We start from the raw sequence: 20,187 nt of genomic DNA on the forward strand, positions 1-20,187 counted from the left end.
TCTCTGGCATTTTAATCTGCATAAGCAAAGGACAGTGGTAAGGGCAGACACCCCAGTTATGAATATAAAGCAGAACAGTTGGTGAAAGTCTTTTACTTTTAATATAATAAGTATTTATGCTGTGTGCAGGTATTCCATCATTCTGTAGATCCCCACTGTTCACATGTGATAATGGACTGTTGGAATTGTATGAATAAGAACAAAATATAGATCTGGACTATTCAGAATCTCTTTTATAGATACAGTTGGCAGCTGAGGGAACGCCCACAAGCAGTCCATTCATTTCAATGTAGAGGAGCTGCTCTATCAACCGCTGGTCAACAACTACAAGAGCAAATGCTGACTTACAGTATATATTATGCAAAATACAGACAAAAGAGAAGAAGAAAAGTGTTCAAACAGCCAAAATTTGTATCAATATCTTAGAATACTAACGGCCGCTTCAGGCTAAATGCTAACGGGATGCTAGCGGTGCCAGTTTTTTTTTATTTGAACATTTTCAGAACAATCCCATCACTTTCCTGGGGTAACATGGCAGTTGTCCTGACAAATAGACATGACTTGCAAAGAAACTTCTTAAAAGATGTTTCTTATTGATTAACATTTTCACCCATGCCAGACCACGCCCCATAATCTGACGCATTGCCAACTGTATAGTAACCCTATATAGCATAACACTATAACCTTCCAGCAGTGTTATGATGCAGACCAGTTTCAGCACGCTTACATCAGCCTTTACCATGATAGGATTTTCTGGCCCGTAGGGTTGATTGGACAGGACAGCTCAGCATGAAATGGGGATGAGAGAGAAGGGAGGACATGCAGTAAATTGTCACAGTGTCGTGATTCAAACTCACAACACTGCGGCCGGCTGCACACGGGGCCTGGCATGTGTGCTGCGCCTTAACCACTCGACCACCGGGCGGCACAGCAAAAGCAATTTAAAGAACTTTCAAATCAGTTCAGCGGAAATTCCCTTAAAAGGATACTGGCCAGGTGAATAATATAACATATTTTCTTGAAAAAACTTGGCTCAATAGTTTGTAGTTTGATATTCACGATGTTCACAATGTACTGTACAAACTAGACTTTCTTTGAAGTTCTTTGATTTGTTCAAGAGAAGAATTCCTTTAACCTAGTTCCATATGGGAATTTTGTCACAGTACATAAAATATTGCTACTTAATTTGCATTTTTCCTCACTAAAATCAATTAAAGTCCAATAAAACACTGCATTTTAAGACAGACCATTATTCACTCACTTTCATTCACTGTGGGAATTAAACTCTCTCACAGCGCATTATTTCCAAGCACTTTAAAACCCTCATTTTCACTTCACAGATCTTCTGTTTGACACCTTGTCATATGTTATATACGTACACACAAAGATGGTTCACAGACACCAGTGATGTTAGTTCCTCTTAATAGTTCCCGACACGTCTTTCACAGGGTATCTTCACGTGTCTGTAATTGAACTGTCATCGGCTGTATACACTGTACTCCTCGTGTTTGCTGATCCTCCGGCCTGGGACTACGATGCAGGCAGAGACAGATCTATCGCGGCCTCCTCCTCCCCCCCTGCTCTTCATGCAGCCTGTGAGCTCCGCCAGGGCATCTCGCATCCATCACGGCGAGCAACATCACACAGCATTGATCCGTCTCTCAAAACCAACACGTGGCCTTGTGCTCCTCCGCCATCTCCTCCGCCTACTTTGTCATGCTTTCTTAACGCTTAAAACATAGCCTGACCTTGCAATATTTCACGCAGCTAAACCGCTCGTATTCATCCGTGCGGTGGCATCCGTCTTCTCAAAGGACGGGGCGATCTCTCGAGAGTCTGTGGACGAGTTGGGGAGGGGCTTTTCATCGATTTGGGCCACCCCGTCGGGATGATTTCTCTGCGGTGCGGCAGGGATCATAACCTGGTGTCTGCTGCTCAGAGGGGACCGTGTCTTCGGGGATGCATTAACCCTCCCCGCGGCGCGCGCACACATTCTTCAGAGCGAGGTTGACATTATGTGGTCGTAGGTGCTGATTGGCAGATTCCCGGGCCGTGCTTTATGGACCCACTCATCTGCAGCGACACGCATTTGTCATAGTTATAGGCCCAGAGTGTGGCTGTGCATGTGCTGTCTTACGGAGTAATGGGAGGACTGAGGAGAGGTGAATTAGTTAATACTGCTATTTGTAGTTCAATAGGCAGCCAGCCATATCTACAGCATTTTTACACAGTCCATATTCAGCTCCATGTTGAATTGATAAAAGAGAACAGCAAGAGGCGTTGGCGTTTCCATGATGTCGTCAGGAGATGAAATTAGGGCTGTGCAATTCATTGAATTTTAAACTAATTGAGATATTTTTAAGTTGTCAATGGGTAGAATAATCAAATACAACAGTAATTCAATATGATTTAGGATTGTGTTTACGTGTCCAACAGAAATCCGATTAGCACAACACCTGGAGACTCATGTCAATGAATCAATCGGTGGATTCTTTTTTTTTTTTTTTTTACAATGTAGAATGGATTTTAAATAACTTTTGCATTTGCCGCATTAAACCTGCACTAACCCTAACCCTGCAAGTGTGAACAATCAGAATTAAATCAGATGACACCGTTTCCACAACAATTCAACAATCAGAAATCAGATAACGATCAGACGTTTGGTGTAAACAGTGATTCAGCCATTGTTTACATCTGACACCTGAGAATGATGCTGCGCTTGATTTTTGTCATTTATGTCCAAGGAATTAGGATGGAAGTCATATTCATTGGTTCCTAATGAGGGACAAAATGTAATTGAAAATCATGATTGATCGCAGCAAGAATTAGCAATTAAAAAGTAAAAAAGCCCATAATTCAAGTCACATCCTGTCCTATGTTAAGAACCTTGTATAAACCTGCTAATAACACAGATGACTACATTTCTACGACTGTGGTTTAGACTTGTGTTATTGTATGCAATAGTCAGTACTAAGTGCAAAGCCGTGTAAGCAGCCTGCAAGACACGTCACTAGAACATCTTGTGACACTTCTGAGGGAGGATACTAGAAATAGCCGAAGCATGTAAGGCAGGCAAACAAAACACTCATGTCTGACTAAACGAATTGTTGCCTAACAGTTAAAAATAGTCAACCAAATGAACCTTCACCATGTTTTACAGTTCAGATTTAAGTCTTTTATCAAATGGCCTTGTTGCTGGGCATGTTTAAAATGTACACCTTGAATAGAAACCTCCTAAAACCCAATCACACACTAAGACGTACACACATGCACAAAAATAAAATTAAAATGCTGTTCAATATACTTTTAAATACTTCAGTCCTTCTGTTGCAAATTCTTGTCTAAAAAAACTTCAAATGTGTAACTTCATAAACTGTTACTCCACAGTCCAATGTTCAGCACGTTTCAACCTTAAACTGCAAACATCCGCTTCAAATTACAAACCACATTAGATTTGTTTAAGCTGAAATTCGGATGCGACACTATTGCTTTGATATTTGAGTTTTTACCTGTGAGACCCGGCGCACCACCTCTCCACTGGTCATCAGGCCCTGGACAAACGAGCGCGACGCCACAAACGTCCGAGTGACTTTGAGCTTCATCTCACGAGGAGTGTCTCCGAACGGCCGCAGTGTGTCCATCTGCTTGGACACGCACTCCAGGTAGTCCTCGCCTACAGCGGCAAGAAACAACGTACCAAAGATCAACTTGGAGGTATCTGACCTTTATATTTTACCTATACTTCACTGCATTTAAGAGCAGGCATTTGTACTTTTTACTCCACTTTTTGAACTTAACTGTAAAAGTTAATTTACATTTGGTTTAAGGGGTTATTTTGACCAACATCTTGTGACATCCTGCCTAAAGCGGTTGAGTTCAAGCAAGTAGATGCATAAGATTCACAAGAAGAATTAATAGATTTTAATAGTCACATGTGCAAAATCACTAAACTGTTCTTAAAATCTGTGGGAAATATGATCTATTTTTTTACTCTTAAAAGTAAAATTTTAAACAATATTTTCATTGTATATGTGGTACTTTGACTTCAGAATGTTTTTCTCCTGTCTGTACTTTCTTACAGCAGAACTATGCAACATTTTCACCTTATTAATAGTATTTGTAAGTCTCTGTTATGGTTAAATATTTATTTTCAGGGCATTTGAAGTGTCCATTGTCGCCCCCTGCTGTTTGTGGGCAGAAAACCAGCCTTGCATGACAACTTTCCTGAGAAACCCTGACTCTTTTTTGATATTTGGCCATGTAAAATGTTTTTGAATGCGATTATAATGTCTTATTATGACAAAGACAGAAATCAATAAAATAAAAAGCTTTGATGTCAATTTTTCGACCATGTTTTATCACAAGGGAGCTGCAGGGGGAGCTCTTTTACCAAAGTTCTGCTTTAAATAATAATTATTCTTTTAATAATAGCATCCTTCCACCACTGATGTTCTTTCATAATTAGTTCAAATAGGGCCTTACAACTGTGGGTCTGTTTCAGTATGTTGACACGTTTTAATCAATACTTTATACACTGAAACTGTTTTAGATTAGGAGCCTCCTGGGAATATTTGAGACTGGAGAATTTGCTTTGTATTGAAGGCCATTTCCAGCATTGATAGATGGAGATTTATGGCAATGACATACAGGATTACACAATAAAATAGAATTAAACAAAGCTCAAGGTACGTTTGTAGGGTGTGAATAACATCATTAAAACTATTTTGCATAATGAGTGAATAAAGCCTTGTATTACCAAATATCAGCCGCAGATTTAAGTTAGTGCGAGAATAAATGAATCATTTTTATAGTTACACTGTCCATATTAGTGTTGTCATAATGCTAAAACTTGATTTTGATACTAAAGGAAATATTTGAAACTCTTTTTTTCTAAACAATGCTAGACAATTTTCTTTAGTATTACTGTGTGGTAGAGATGCCAAGATGATTAAATGAATCAATGATCATGATTATTCAGATCACAATCTAATCGCAACAATCGTGACAATTTTAGAAGCAAAATTAAATCTTGTTAGTTCAATATATGGTCCAAAAAATAGACCCACATGTTAATCATTTTTTATTAACAAAGTTCAATTTCACAGAGCTGGTCACAAACTTGACGAACAATAACATGAAAATTTAAGATTTTGCTGTTTAGTCACAGTCTCAAAAATCATGAATAATCGTTAAATTGTGATGTTTTTTTCCTCACAATAATCGCAACACTAACAATTTACATCTTGACACCCCTACTGTGTTGTCTAATATTAACACAGCGAAAGATCAGCCTAAAATTATTCAGGAAAGGTCAAATGTTGTTGTTTTTTCAGTATGTTGATATGGATATTACAGAATACAAATTACTGTAAATATAGAGAGTATAAAGTACCTATGTTGTACTGCTTGTTAGCGGAGCCGAAGAGCATCTCCAGCAGCCGGGCCCAGAAATCATTGAGCACCTCCTCCAGGTTGATGTTGGAGCCTCTGTAGTAGTGCCTCAGGTCATTGTACAGGTCTGAGAACAGAGGGGCATTCTTGGAGTAGAGCAGGCCAAACGTCGACAACATCGTGTCATGTAATGTGGAGGACGACTGGTTCAGCAACTCCAGGAAGAAACCTACAACCAAAAAAAAAGAAGGAAATATTGAAATATTAAGCATGCCATTGTTACTACTGCCTTTCTCTGCAGTTTTCTTGAATGGTTTTTGTGCCCAGGTGCCATAAAAGAGCTAAAACTGGAGAGGGGGAAGCTGCGTCTCATCTGTGAAATGTCAAAGAACTGAGAACACATTATATACCCCATTGCATAGGAGCGTTACCTCAGAGTCAGGAAGGTGAAGAAAAAAATATAGCAAATTGATTTTCCATCTAAAAATTACAGTGCCTGCATTGAACCGATCTCACAATCTTGAAAGACAATTACTGGTCAGAAATAAATCGTTCTCACCATTGATCAATAATACAATACACCGTATTCATGTAAAACAATCCAAAGAATAATTTTCCAAAACCATGACAATCGCAGAACACGTTAATATAAGTTTGCAACAGATAACATTAGAACAATCCCTGGACTTTATGAAGACTTGGTCACATTACAGTAAAGCAACTATGAGTGATACTGAAAAAACACACAAATGAATCATTGTTGACGGGAGAAACAGGAAGTAAAATACATGCCACTGCAATGAATGTATCTTTTGCATAACGTAATAATACTTTAGAAGTTGCTCAAAAGTGTAATAGCAGTTAACTTTGACCCAATTTCTTTGTGCCATGTGATGAAAGAAAATAAATATTAAAACAAATCAGTTAAATATCAATATATTAGTGCTGATATCTGGGGGTGTTTTTATAGATCAATTTATTTGTCTCTATTTCTAATGGAGAAAGAAAAGCAAAGAAGGAGCTGTTTAAGGCTGTAGGTTTAGTAGTACACGCTGAGAACCCACTTTAACATCCATTTTGCAACATCCAACAGTGATATTCATAAGGGCAATATTGGTTAATTGCAAATGATTGATTATTGAAATAATTGTTTACTAATTTAATATTGAAATAATCCTCATCTGGTCCATACACAGTCCAACACAAGCCGTGGGGAAAGAGAACATGAGCAAAAGAATGTTACAGCCTCAAAATTGATAACAGCAAATATTGTTTATCAACATTGGTTATGAAAACATGATCCATATTGAACCATCCCTAATGGAAAACAACCCATTTCATCCAATAAAAAGCATCTGACAACAAGTCAAATGAATCTGCATAAAAAGATGGCCAATATAAATACCAAATACATTAGGCCTAGAATTCAAAACAACCCATTTATTCTCCGCAATGTTCCATGACAGGATGACTAAGCTGCAGGAAAAAACAATATTTTCTTAAAGGCAGCCCATACAGTAAGCACAAGCAGCACTGAGGCATTATGGGTAAAGAGAGACTACGCTAAAGGTGCATCCACTGTATTCATGAAGCACATTGTTTTTTAAATATCTCAGCTCTCTATAGCCACAGGCATAAACATTCTGGAGCCGCTTTGTGTGTCTACAATGTTTATTCAAATTGGGTTCGCTCTCTGCCAAGACGACGGCTGGAGCAGGTTCAGTCCGGTAACAATAGTCCAGACTGTCCATCCGACCCAGCAGCACCACAAAGAACCAGCCCCAACGCCGAGGAGGATTGTGGGTTTGTTTTGTGGAGACCCCAACTCCAGTGCTGTTTAATTTTGAAGCGCCTTATCTCGGTTGGCCACAAAAATTCAGGCATTTTAAGTGCATCGCTGTAGAAAATAGAAAACGGGATTAAACAGGAGAGTTGGTACAGTTTGTGTCGATGTGCAGAGGCAATTTTCTTATATTAACTGAAAATGTTCACGTTAGATTTGAAGTTTTCCAGTCAATTACATGTGGACTAAGTGACTAAAACAGAGACACAGATGCACACTGCTTATGTAATAGAAGCTAACTGTACACAAGTATATTCCATGCCTTTTGAAGCCTTTTCTCTCTTCATTAGCAAACACCAGACGACCGGCTCCTCTTTAACGTCGCGCTCCTCTGGCCTTTTTAGGATATGGATTTTTTTAGCTTTTAGAGTTGAGGACATCTCCGCAAACAGTTCCTATTTGAATTCAGCCATCAAAGGATCGAAACGCAACGACGGGTTAGAGTTGGCGTCTCCATAAAGAGAATACTTGAGACATTAACCTCATCTGTAATGTTATTCATGCTGGAAACTCCAAGCGACACTCCTTAAGTTTTGGAGGAACATTAGGTCACATTCTTGTCTCTAACCACTTGTCTTTGGTCGTTGTACTCAAGTGGATTTACAAAACCACTCTCTCTTTATTCAACGAATATAAATCCATTTACAGAAACTCCAGACACTTTACTGCCTTGCTGGCTTCTGCCTAATTGCGTCCTAATGCTTTGATTCTCCGGTTTAAAAGGCGGAATTAATGATTTGTGTCTGGCAGACTGAGGGTTGGCTTCATGAATTCACAATTTTCTAACAAAGTCATTTGGTTACACAAATAAGACATTTACTTTAAAGTATGGGCTCCAGTCTGAAGACTATAATTACCTTGAGGACATTTCCTGGTTGATTAGTTGCTCATTTGTTATACTTTGAAAATAACTCGAGAAGTAACGGTTAATTACTATCTGCTAATTCAATAGGGTAATATCTGCACAAAATATTGTCTTCATCATTAACCATGGTTTTATTGAACTCTTTTGTCTCAGGATAGGTTCTAGACCTCTATCCTTACAAGGACAGAAGTGCCGTGGCAGAGGGCGGCACAGTGGCACAGTGGTTAGTGCTCTCACCTCACAGCAAAAAGATTCTGGTTTTAACTCTGAGACGGCACGAGGCCTTTATGGCACTATGTCACCTTTACAGAAAACAAACTAATGTTGTCCTTCCCCAATGAACAGTCTCTTGTCCCAGTCTACGTGCAGCTAAAAGAAAAGCATCGCTCACAGGTTTGCTCAAAACAATCTGCTTTACAAATAAACAATCTATGTTACAAAATAACACATTGAAGAATACAAAACACATTGAAGAATACAAAAAAAGTTTTTAGTTAACCTTTGATTTTTCATATTTTGTGATAGTCTGTGGTTAATCCCAGTTTCTCCGCTTCACTTCTGCCTCCATTACGTCATTTAGAGTGTATTTATCACAGTTTGTGGCATGTTTCTTTCATTTAAACGCAACAAAACAAAACAAAAACATGTGCTCGTCCGTGGTAACCATAGTTAGTCATCTCTGTTGATCTAAAACGAGTGCGTACATGTCCAAACACACGTCTAATATTTCCCCGTCTGCTCCTGGTGTGATCGGACGTTACATGCAGCAGGAGAAGGACAGACACACACACAAATCAAGACACCTCAATCATATTTCCCTGCTTTACATGTATTTTGACCCCTTATCTGGTTCTCCTGAAGTATCGTGTACTGTGGTGAGCATGGAGTTTTCTCATTTTCTCCCTGTGCCTGCATAGGTTTCCACTAAAAACTCCAAAACTCACTGTGATAAAAGGTAAGGTCTGGCTTGATTTTTGATGGAATCTTTTTAGTTGCACCTGGAAGTCCACAGTATTAAACATAGCACTGGTCTAATGAATATACTATTTGGGAAAGAGTTGTGTCATATAGTGTCATCTTGTCAAAAGAGAATGCCAAACTATGCAGGGGCAGATGACGTGACAACCCAAAAAGAAAAAGAAAATCAGTTAAATTCAAAGATGACGTTACTGCCAGTATTCTATAGAAAGAAGAAACAGCAGTGACACATTTAGCAGGAAAATTATAGCTTCGGATGTTGTCTGCAGACTGGCATGGGCTTTTGTGTGGGCCGCCTGTGTGGATTTGTGAATTAATATCGAGTGGAGAGTGAGAGTGACGAAGTGCCGGTGTCTGATGGTGGTTAGGCCGTCAGACTTCCATGTTGGCCCACAGAGCGCCCCCTCGGTCCCTGACCTCCTGTCACTCACGCTGCTCCAAACTGCACCCGGGGCCAGGCTTCAAAGCGGACAGGGAAATCAAACTGTTGCTCTCACAGGCACTAAAGGGTACTTTGAGGAGTCAGCAGAGGAGACTTGTGTTTGTGTGGGGTTTATGCATGGGCGCTATGACGACGGACGTGCACGAGGGTCACGCGCGCGCTCTCGGAGGCTGCGCGGAGCTACTGTGACAGGTGCAGCGCGGCTTTATTCCTCATTCCTGCAGCGCGCAGTACAACCCTGACTTGCACTAAATATGATCCACGTCTGGCGAGGCTAAAACCGACACGGAGCTTTTAAAGCCATGATGCAGTTCTTATGTTATTTAAAACAGTTTGGATGTGTTTTACTTCAAACCCTTCATATCAATGGAATTATGAATACAATATTACTTGGACACAGTAGCAAGAAATAGTTCTTAAACAAATACATAAATATAAATGGTATCAAATTCTCAATAATGATAATAAAAAAGCTGAAAGAAATTTAAAAAAGGGAACAAATGACCAAGTTTAATTCAGTAAATGTAAATAGACACATGATGCCTCCTTTTAAAGCACAGAACCTTGAGAATTCAGTCACAAAGTTTATTTCACAATGTTTTGCAGTGGTAAAGTTACTGTAATAGGTTTATCAATGCAACTCTCACGAATCGTTTCGGACATTTGGATAACACGTTGACGTAGTAAGCTGGTTGATAAGTTGATATTGGCAGATAATCAAAGCCAAATATCAAAATATACTTGCATGATCAAATATCTCACTGTAATACTTTGGTTTTAGGAATGTAACTATGTATACATGTATTTAGTTACTTCCCAACCCTGGACATACGGTTGTCTAACTGACGCACACAGTAAGCGTGAGTTATCGAGTCTCTATAGTGTATGATTGGCGCTCCAGTTGCATTGTTCCCTGTGGGAGCAGCGCTGCACGAGCCTGTTGGAGAATCGGCCCTGTGCACGTCTCGCTTGGCAAATTTAGAACCCATAAAAAGCGCCTCGCGTATTAGCCAATAAACAGCCCAGTTAACACGTAACATTTGCAGATATAGAACCGTTACCATTTAAAGACCGCAGTTCATTTGTCCAATTGACACGGCGAGACAAACGCTTGCCGCTGGCCGCAGTATGACAGGAGGTGGGCCGGCCCGAGCAGTGCCACGCCAGGCTGTGCCCTTCACTTGAATAATGGCTGTCATTAGGCTGACACAATGCCCCAGCGTGCCCACTCGCTCCTGTGTGTACCAATGACCTTTCCCGTTCCTCTCATTCGTCTTCAAAGAGTAAGCTTCCCGTCCACCCACAATGCATCCTGCTCCCCGAGTCCTCCATCGCTCACCGGCCTCACCTCCACCTCCCCTGCCCCCCGAAACGACTGATGACGGAACGCCGGTCGTTTCTTATGTGGTCAGAGGGCCGGCAAATATTTGGGTTTCCGGACAACTTCAGCCATTCGTTCCTCTGCAGGGTTGAAAAGTGGTCGCTTGTGACTCCAAGCATTTATTTTGTTTCCTTCCGGGCGATTTAGTGTCACATACTTCCACATCAGAATTAGAAAAAGCTTTACAGCCATTGTCGCTGAACAAAAAGAAAAAAACTTCAGAAATAGGGACTTTTGTACAGTTCAAAATAGTCAAGGTGATGACATAAGTGACATCTGATTACCTTCTCAGAATACGGCATTTCTGGACAGCATTTCTGGTTACGTTGTTACTTTACGCAGTAGGAACCCATAAAATACAGGAAATTGAGGATTGTGCAACTAAAGTAAGTGCATAATGACTGCTAAAGCTGGTCTTTCAGCTTGTCCAATCTTCCCGGAGAATATCAAGAATGCGTCGTGTACAGTGCAGTGTGGGAGTTTGTACGCTGAGTGGCAATCGGGGATTTCATAATCACTGGAGCAGAACTGCATTTTCAGGTGTCCATTAAATAATTTCTTGGATTAGTTTTCATTTCCTTTCAAAGAATTCGAACGGACAGAAGCGGGAGACGGGGAGTGGGCGGATATGGCCAGTGGTTGTGGCAGGGGGGCTATCACATGACGCCGACTTGACACGCAGTTGCAACACCTTCAACCACTACTTCTCTTCCTAGCAACTCTTAAAGGAGACTGATTATGTAAAATCAACCTTTAGGAGCTTTTAACCATATTATAAGTGTTTGCCCTTCACATTAGATCGCTCAAAGTTGATGATCCACAGGGGTTGTAGATTAAAACGACTGTATATAGCAGACAATAGTACAATACGTTTTCTTTAACTCATACTTCCTTTATTCTTTTATTCCGTCTGTACGTGCCAAATCTGACTTTATAATAAGCACAAACAATTCCTGTGATGTCCTCCTATATTCCCATATTACCTCAGCACTCAAATCAGTTATTTCATTTTTTCTTTCTTTCAGTGGCATCGTTTGAGTGAGAATCAAAGTTATTATGTTCAGCGATGCTCAAAGTAATTACTGTATTCTTACCACTTCTCCTTAAAGCCCCTTGAGCCATTTCAACGTTATTCAAGTTTACTTTTTAAGTGTCCATTTCTTAACTCAAAATCTATCTTTAGTGCACATCATTTTACTTCCCATCATCCGATTACATTATACAAATTTATGCTTTCAGGTTAGTCTCTCATTTTTGCTCTTTTAAACAGTCGTTGCTGTGGGAATGAGCCAAAATTGCCTAACGTTTTTGGACAGAAACCTAATTTGTCTTTTCATTTTGAAATTCAAACAGAGCCAGCCTTTTTCAGAACTCGGCTGACTCCTGTCCTAACACAAAAAATTGATTTTAATTATTAATTGCCCGAATCATTTCAAAGCACCCAAGGTCAGAACTGATATGAAATATATGCAATTTCTACAGTTACAAATTGCCAACGTGCCTCTAAGATCAAATAGCAGAGCGGTAGGTATAACGCTATAGAGGAACATGACAGATGAGCTAACGTTTGGAGCGGTGCCAGACACTGATGAGGTAGCACTGCACAGAATGGGAAGAAGGGGGAAAAAAGCAGGGCAACAAAAAGCAGGAGCTGTAGATCTGTTCCGTATCTGGACGTCCTAATTGTGTTTGTCCATTTCACAAGTGCAGTGTTATTGGATTAGCAGCGGTATTCTCTGGCGGGGAGCGGAGAGGCACAAAAGAGCAGGATGAATTATGAGCAGGCGCGGTGAGAGTGGCACAATGTGATACTGATGTGCATTCAATGAAACAGGGCACAGGTAGACCGCATCATTTGTTATTGTGCGCTGGACAAGCCTGCGTCTGGGATTGTTCAAAGATAATAAAATATGGAGAAAGTAGGACATATGAGGAGGACTGCGAATTGAATCAAAATAGCTGTTCTGTGTGAATGTGACGTTGAAGCTTTTGGATTTAGATGATGCATTGTTAAAGCTTGTTAAATTTCTTTTGTATATGGAAGAATTGGTTTAAAAACATCAATTGTGAAGAATAGGCAAAACCTCAAAGTCGTAATTGTGATCAAATTTGTGTACGAGCTCCATTGTGTTGAACAGAGAAGTAGTTTGTGTGATGCTAAAAACTACTTTTAGTGCTCTCAGTAAAGGTGTATGTACTTTACAAGAGATTCGTGAGCATATTTTGGGAGATAACACATAACAGAACTACTGAAACATGTGCAAATGAAAAAAATAACCATAAGGACACACAATTATACAAGTATTACAGACTATTTTGTGCTACAAGCCATTGCCAGATTGTGTGCAAATGGTTTAAAATGGTCTGTGTGTTTACATTTTGGATTGGACAATGGGTGGACACTGATGAATAACATTTCCAAAAAAGCTGAAGTACAATGATAGCAGAAATACCAACTGAAAAAAACAAAACATGCAAAGCAAATTATACAGACAGACTATAAAAAAAGAACAAAAAATGGTGCGGTTCAATGTCAGATTCTTGTCTCGTTCGTGCGGACTCAATCTCGTGTCAAGTCCGTCTTGAAAGTATTGGAATGGGTCAAGAAAACAAGAGACAGAACAGGGGGAAAAACGCCCAGCGCAGATCAATACGTCTGTTGTTGACAGCTCTCGTTCACGTCTAATACCGGTTCTGTTCGCAGTCTTCTTCGTGTGTTCTCTCTTCACATCTATATCGGACGCCGCCATCATCGCTGCACTTGGCGTGGACTAAAACACTGTCTGGACGTGCTCTCTCCTCTCACAGCGCTGCGATCTGGGAGCCATTAAACTGTTTGTGTCACTCCGCTGCTCCCATCAATAACCCAGTCTTATCACACACAAGCTAAGGGCCCCGGGAGCGCAGCGCGGCGGCCCTTAGCTAGCATTTAGCCGCTATTAAAAATATTAAACAAGCTGACATGTCACATAATGCGTGTCATCTATCAACAAGCCCCACAGTGGAAGTCTTTATTTCCAGCTTTGACTTCCACGGCATTATGCACCATTTACCCGGCCCCGCTTCGACCCATCTGGTTCTCTTTTCAAGCCATTTGCGTTGGATTTCGTGTTTTTTTTTTTTCTTTTCTTCTTCCCCGCACGGACCGCACACTGTTCCAAACCCCGAGTGTCTTTTGGTTCCTTTATCTCCGTATACTTTCCAGTCCTGTGCCCGCGATTTAGAAATGTGGCTTCAACCTTCTAAAGGCGTGATAGCTCAGAGTGACTAATGCGTTCGGAGCAATTGGAGCAGTATGTAGTCCAGGTCGTGATTTGCATGCGGTTAAAGAAAAGGGAAAAAAAGAAAAGAAAAAAAAGAGCCAATTGAGAGACACAATGGGAGCAGATGTCCTTGTCAGTGAAGACATCGTCAGAGGTGACCACGAAAGACAAGCTGACACGAACGCAATCTGTTGATAATTGAATGAATTCTGGCACGAGCAGGTGAAGTTTGAGTGATAGGGCGGGCTGTGATATGATAATGCAATGGACGGTGTAACTTAATGAAGTGCACGGCGCAACTAAAGCTGTGACATTGAGCCGTACATTTTAAAAAGCATGTGTCGAAGACTAGCATTACAATTTTCAATCATTTGTTATGCATTTCCAAGGTTTTTATTGATTTTCTGTTCCAATCAGTGTTTAAGGAGCTGGTATAGTTATGAATTTAAATGAAGAATCATTTTAAGAAGGGGCAAATAAACTATGAACCCCAATTTCCAGTTATTGTGTAAATAGTTAATAGTTGAGCAAAAATATAGTGTCAAAATATCAAATTTAACTTTGAAATCTTCAATGGATTTTTTTTATTTGGGGGTTTTTGGTGCCATTGGTATGTCACAAGTATAAAAAGAAGTAGTAGTAGTTGGAAGAAGAGACGTAGTTTGCTTAGGAAACTGTCTTGCTATAAAAATTTAAGTGGATTGGACGTTTGTACAGTACAAATTGAAGCGCAGCAGTTGCAGTGATATAGAATCAAGTTTGACTGCTTAAATTGCAATCTAAATGCATACTGTATACATTGTAATAATTAGGCGTAATTGTAAAACTTCAAATGAATTCTAATTAGACCCTGTTATGTTTACTGCAAATTGCTTTAACTGCATCTGAACATCAAACAAAACAAAGACCAAAGCTGTTTACAAGAACACTCCGCACTCGCGTGGACCCTTCATCCAGAAAGGGCTCCGGAGCTTATTTAAACCGAATCACGCTTCTGTTGCTAATGTGACACGACGGCTTGGCTCTGCTTGCCGTCTTGTGTTGCACGGGGAGATCTGCGGAGATATTCTGAGCTCGTCATAAATGAATAAAACAGATAGGCTGCCTGGTCACCCGAGAAACCGGTTTACTCACGACTACCCACTTCGGATGAGATTAGGCTCCGTAAACCACGGACTGGCCTCGCGCGGGGATGGACTGAAGGCGAGCTGCTCTTTCTGCGTGCCAGGAAATCAAAGAGACTGCAGCGTCTGATGGTCCGGGACTCCAGCTCCGTAAAAGCCCCAAAACTCAAAGTCAGAATGTGGTTTAAGTTGTTTTGAATATAATTTAATGGCTTGGATAATCAATGTAAGAAGCCAAGACTTCATCATTTCTGGCATGTTTAAATACCCTCAAGTTCAAATCTGGCAACACTGAATTAACCAATGTTACACATGTATGAGAACACTCACATGGGGAGATGAATCTGAGGACTGTTGAAATCAAGGGAGCAGAATTTAATCATTCAACAGTATTTTCACCGAGTCTGTATTTTTTGGTTGTTTTGCTCTGCACAACTAAACATGATGACAACTGTATAAGTGTAAGTGTGACAACTTGGGCGGCAGAGTATCTCCGAAACTGCAGTTCTCGCAGCAGAAGGCAGTGTTCTGTGACGAGGGATGAAGAAGGAACATAAAAGAACAGGGGATGCAGATGTGAAGGATGGGGCTGTGTGGTGGCAACAAGCCTAAACCAAAATAGCCTCGTGCATGTGGGAACTGTTTTGCAGAGATGGGAGTACATGCCGTTTTGTTTGACTAAGGCGCTGCGATTAATCAGGTTTCAATCGAATCCAGATCAAATTATTTCAAAGATTGAGGCTTTTTAATCGAGAGCTCCACAGCCAATCCTTCTGTCGGCAAAAGCATGTACAGAAAATGGACTTTAGATAAATATATTGAGCTAATTTTTGTGATGAAGGGAGACCGTAATGTCATGTTCAAATGAATATTGAAAGCAGAGGTGGGCAATAAATGAGTTTAGATTGTGAGTGTTGTTTTTAAAAAATGCTAAAAAGATACCAAAAGAAGATTCAAAATTAAAAACGTTACGTCTTCCAAATAAGTAAAAGGGGATATTTCTGCACTGTTGTGATTCATTTTACAGACATTTCACATTTGTGTGATGATTAAACCTCAATTCCTATGTTTAAAGACACATTTTAACACAGTTCTGTTGGATTAAATATTGAGATATTCATTTTGTCTATTGAGTAAAAATAAGACCGAAATTGAAAGTCTTGATTGATCAATACAAGGAAAAATATTGATGCCATATCCCAGTTCTAGTATTGAGTGTTGAAAGCATAAAAAATGTCTTTATTTTGTCTGTGTTTGCTAGAATGTGCATAGACATACCACTAGGTTTAGACTAATCTGCTCAATGGTCTTTTTATCCTATGAAGTCAAGAAAGAGCCAAGACAAATGAAGTCTTGTTATTGATCGCAGCCAAGTCTCAGGTCCGTCCAAATGAACTGTGTCTTAAGCCGTGTGTGACAGCAGCGCAGAAAGAGTCCAGATGCCAGAGACGTCCTCATCACACACACAAACACCTGCCAGGATTCAGCCTCCTGTCCTGTCGGCCTCGCATACCTGGCTCCCCAGACCTCCCTGCCCCCCTGCCCCCCTGCCACCCCACAACCCGGCACCATCCCTCTGCCTGTCCTCACGTCCTATCTGCTTCATCTGCACTCAACTAACTCTCCAACTTTCAGATTTGGACACGGTTTGTGCTTATCACTTTGTCCTTGGTGTCCTTTATCATTCCATCTGTCTGCATCATTTATACAGAAACAGATAAGTCAAATCAAATACAGCTTGCACATAACAAAGCAGCAGCAACGTTCACAAACTACATTCTAAAACGAGTTAATTCAACTTGAATGTATGAAAACACAACATTATAACAGTTTCTTCACTGTGCATTTATCTGAGAACTTTGGATAAAACATACATGCATTTACTGATTTGTTCATTCAATAAATTATATTTAACTTATACATATTAACCAAAACTGTAAATCAATTGGTAATTTTTTACACTATTAAAAAAGAGGAGCATGTGGCATGGCTTACATGTAATGCAAAAAGAAAAGATTTGGGAGTCACCAATTTTGGTTAAATTGTGTAACTAAACTTGAACAAATCAATTTGATCATACTGCAATTTAATATTGGGTTGAACTCACAGTAGTAAGTGTAGCTCTTTGTTTATGTAGATGTACTTTGCTTTACAGCAGGAGTGTCCACATTTTCACCAAGGGCTGCATTTTGAAACTTATATGGAGCAGAGGGCCACAGACAACCCGACAATGTTGAATTTGTCAAATGACAAAGTGAATCAGTAAACATTTTACTTTTGACATAGTTTCTATGAGGCTCCACACCTTTAATAAGACTTGGAACACCAATATTAGGTTGGTATAACATCAAAATGCTTGAATTTTTCAAATTTTAAAGTAAAAAGTACTACTTTTTGTTAAGAACAACTTAGCAGGAAGCTAGAGGGACCAAAAATTGGTCTGAGGGCCGCATTTGGCCCTTGGGCCGTAGTTTGGACATGCCTGCTTTACAGTGAGCCATAATTAGTCTCTTGACGTTGGCCTGTACACATGAAGCATGATTCAGTGTGGAGCTTTTACACAGGCAGTGGTCCAGCTGTATGTGAGCGGAGCTCCTCTAATCTGTGGTCTGGTTGGGTCTTCTCCCAAATTCCTGGAACTAAAAAGGCCTGTGCTGCCGGGGCTGGAGCCGTGACACCCTGCATTTAGCCACATGGAGCTAGCTTTCGCCCACACCCTGCTAAATACAGCCAGATGTGCATGACCTGGAAGCATGACTTCGCTCTGCTTCCAACCAATAAAAGATCATCTGAACTAAATATGGTCACTTATCAAATTGGGTCCAAATACAGGAAATATTGTGCTCCAGTTTTTTTGAGCTCTCGAAAGGGAGATAGCCAAAAGCCTACGTAAAGAGCTCTGTACATTTCAAGAGTTGTTATAGCTTTATTTACACTTACAACTGTTTCCGACGCCAGGTCTGTGTTCTGGTAAATGACCACCAGAGGGCCCTTAGAGTCAGAGTCAGAGAATTGGCGCAAACAGAATAAAAAGTTCACCAAGAAAAACCAACATGGCATTGCCTGTGGTAGTTTAGATCACATTAGATGAGAAAAGCGATTGTTTGACAGCTTTTTCTGGTCACTTTTTTAAAAAGTTGAGCTTCGACTGTTGCACTGTGCTCATTACTGCCCCCAGTGGTCAGCACATGTACAGCTCTGTTGCTGCACATCTATATGCTGTGAGACGCTAACTTTGGTCAAACATGTGCAAACCATCACTGCCACAGTACGATGGCTAATGGCAGGATGTCTTGAGTGGAAATGGCCCTATTCTGACGGAGGTGCCAATGGTTACAGTGGTCCATTTAAGCCCAGTCCATTCTTCCTTTTCTGAGGGTGTAGTAAACAACAGATTTTTTACCACAAACCCCCACTGTCAAAAGTACTTTGTTAGTCAGTGCTACATCCGAGGATATTTGGGGTCACGCAACACACTTAGTGGAAAACAAAGTAAAAGGAGGCCAATGTCACTAAACTTATGAGCGGAATAATAATAATATAATGTACATATACTATTGGCAAGGCAGGGCAAGGCAAGTTTATTTGTAGAGCACATTTCATACACAAGGCAATTCAAAGTGCTTCACACAGCAGGAAAAATGCATTCAAATCACAAAGAAATTACAGAAATACAATAAAATTAACTAAATTAAAAATTATCAATCCAACTGATTTTCTAAACTAATAAAATCACAAACAAAAGAGAAGAGTGCAAAGAAAAAATCCCTTCAGTCATATGCGCAGCTAAACAAAACTGTTTTTAGCTTAGATTTGAACATTGTCAGAGTAGAAGCCTGTCTCACATCTTCAGGAAGACTGTTCCAGATTTTAGCTGCATAAAACTGAAACGCAGATTCCCCATGTTTAGTCCTGACTCTGGCACCAGCAGGAGGCCGGTCCCTGAGGTCCTCAGAGTCCGAGATGGTTCATATGGCACTAACATATCCAAGATGTACTTTGGTGCTAGGCCATGGAGAGACTTGTACACAAGCAGAGCTGCTTTAAAGTCTATTCTCTGAGCCACAGGAGCCAGTGCAGAGACCTGAGAACAGGACTAATGTGATCATACTTCCTGGTTCTAGTCAGGACCCGAGCAGCAGCGTTCTGGATGTACTGCAGCTGTTTTACAGCTCGTTTGGAGAGGCCAGTGAGCAGGCCGTTACAGTAGACTAATCTACTGGAGACAAACGCATGGATTAGTCTCTCTAAATCTGGTTTTGACACTATATTTTTGATTTTGGCAATGTTTTTTAGATGGTAAAAAGCTGCTGATGTTATTGATTTGACGTGGCTATTAAAGTTCAAGTCTGAGTCCATTATTACCCCCAGATTTCTAATTTGGTTTGTAGGTTTTAGAGCGAGACTCTGGAGGTGACCGCTAACACTTTCTCTTTGTTTCTGTGGGCCAAAAACGATTATTTCAGTCTTGTCTGAGTTCAGCTGGAGAAAGTTGTTTTGCATCCACACACTGATCTGTTGGATGCAGTGACAGAGTGAATCTACTGGTCCATAGTCACCTGCCGATAGTGAAACATAGATCTGAGTGTCGTCTGCATAATTGTGATAGGACACATTTTCACTGCGTATCAACTGACCCAACGGCAGCATGTAGAGGTTGAACAGAAGGGGACCCAGGACTGACCCTTGGGGCACTCCACAGGTCAGGGTCATGTGGTCTGAGACACAGCTACCAATTTCAACAAAGTACTTCCTGTCTTCCAGATAGGACCTTAACCAGTTTAGGGCAGTGCCAGTGATGCCCACCCAGTCCTCTAGTCTCTGTAAGAGGATCCCATGATCGACAGTGTCAAAAGCAGCACTCAGATCTAACAGAATTAAGACTGAGGCTTTGCCCGTG

General features: G+C 40.5%; 1 protein-coding gene across 1 annotated transcript in view; it reads right to left on the reverse strand.

The window, feature by feature from the left end:
• The window catches only part of gpc1b (glypican 1b), a 76,952-nt gene that overhangs the window by 12,530 nt on the left and 44,235 nt on the right, over positions 1 to 20,187 (reverse strand). The window contains exons 3-4 of the mRNA XM_072441430.1: positions 5,393 to 5,620; positions 3,510 to 3,673 (exon numbers count right to left, since the gene is read on the reverse strand). Coding sequence (XP_072297531.1) covers positions 3,510 to 3,673; positions 5,393 to 5,620 — 392 coding nt within the window. The remainder of the gene's footprint in view (positions 1 to 3,509; positions 3,674 to 5,392; positions 5,621 to 20,187) is intronic.

Source organism: Eucyclogobius newberryi, unplaced genomic scaffold, assembly GCF_026437365.1.
Source record: "Eucyclogobius newberryi isolate DKJ021-1_F unplaced genomic scaffold, fEucNew1.0.hap1 SCAF_12, whole genome shotgun sequence".
NCBI classification, from domain to species: domain Eukaryota; kingdom Metazoa; phylum Chordata; class Actinopteri; order Gobiiformes; family Gobiidae; genus Eucyclogobius; species Eucyclogobius newberryi.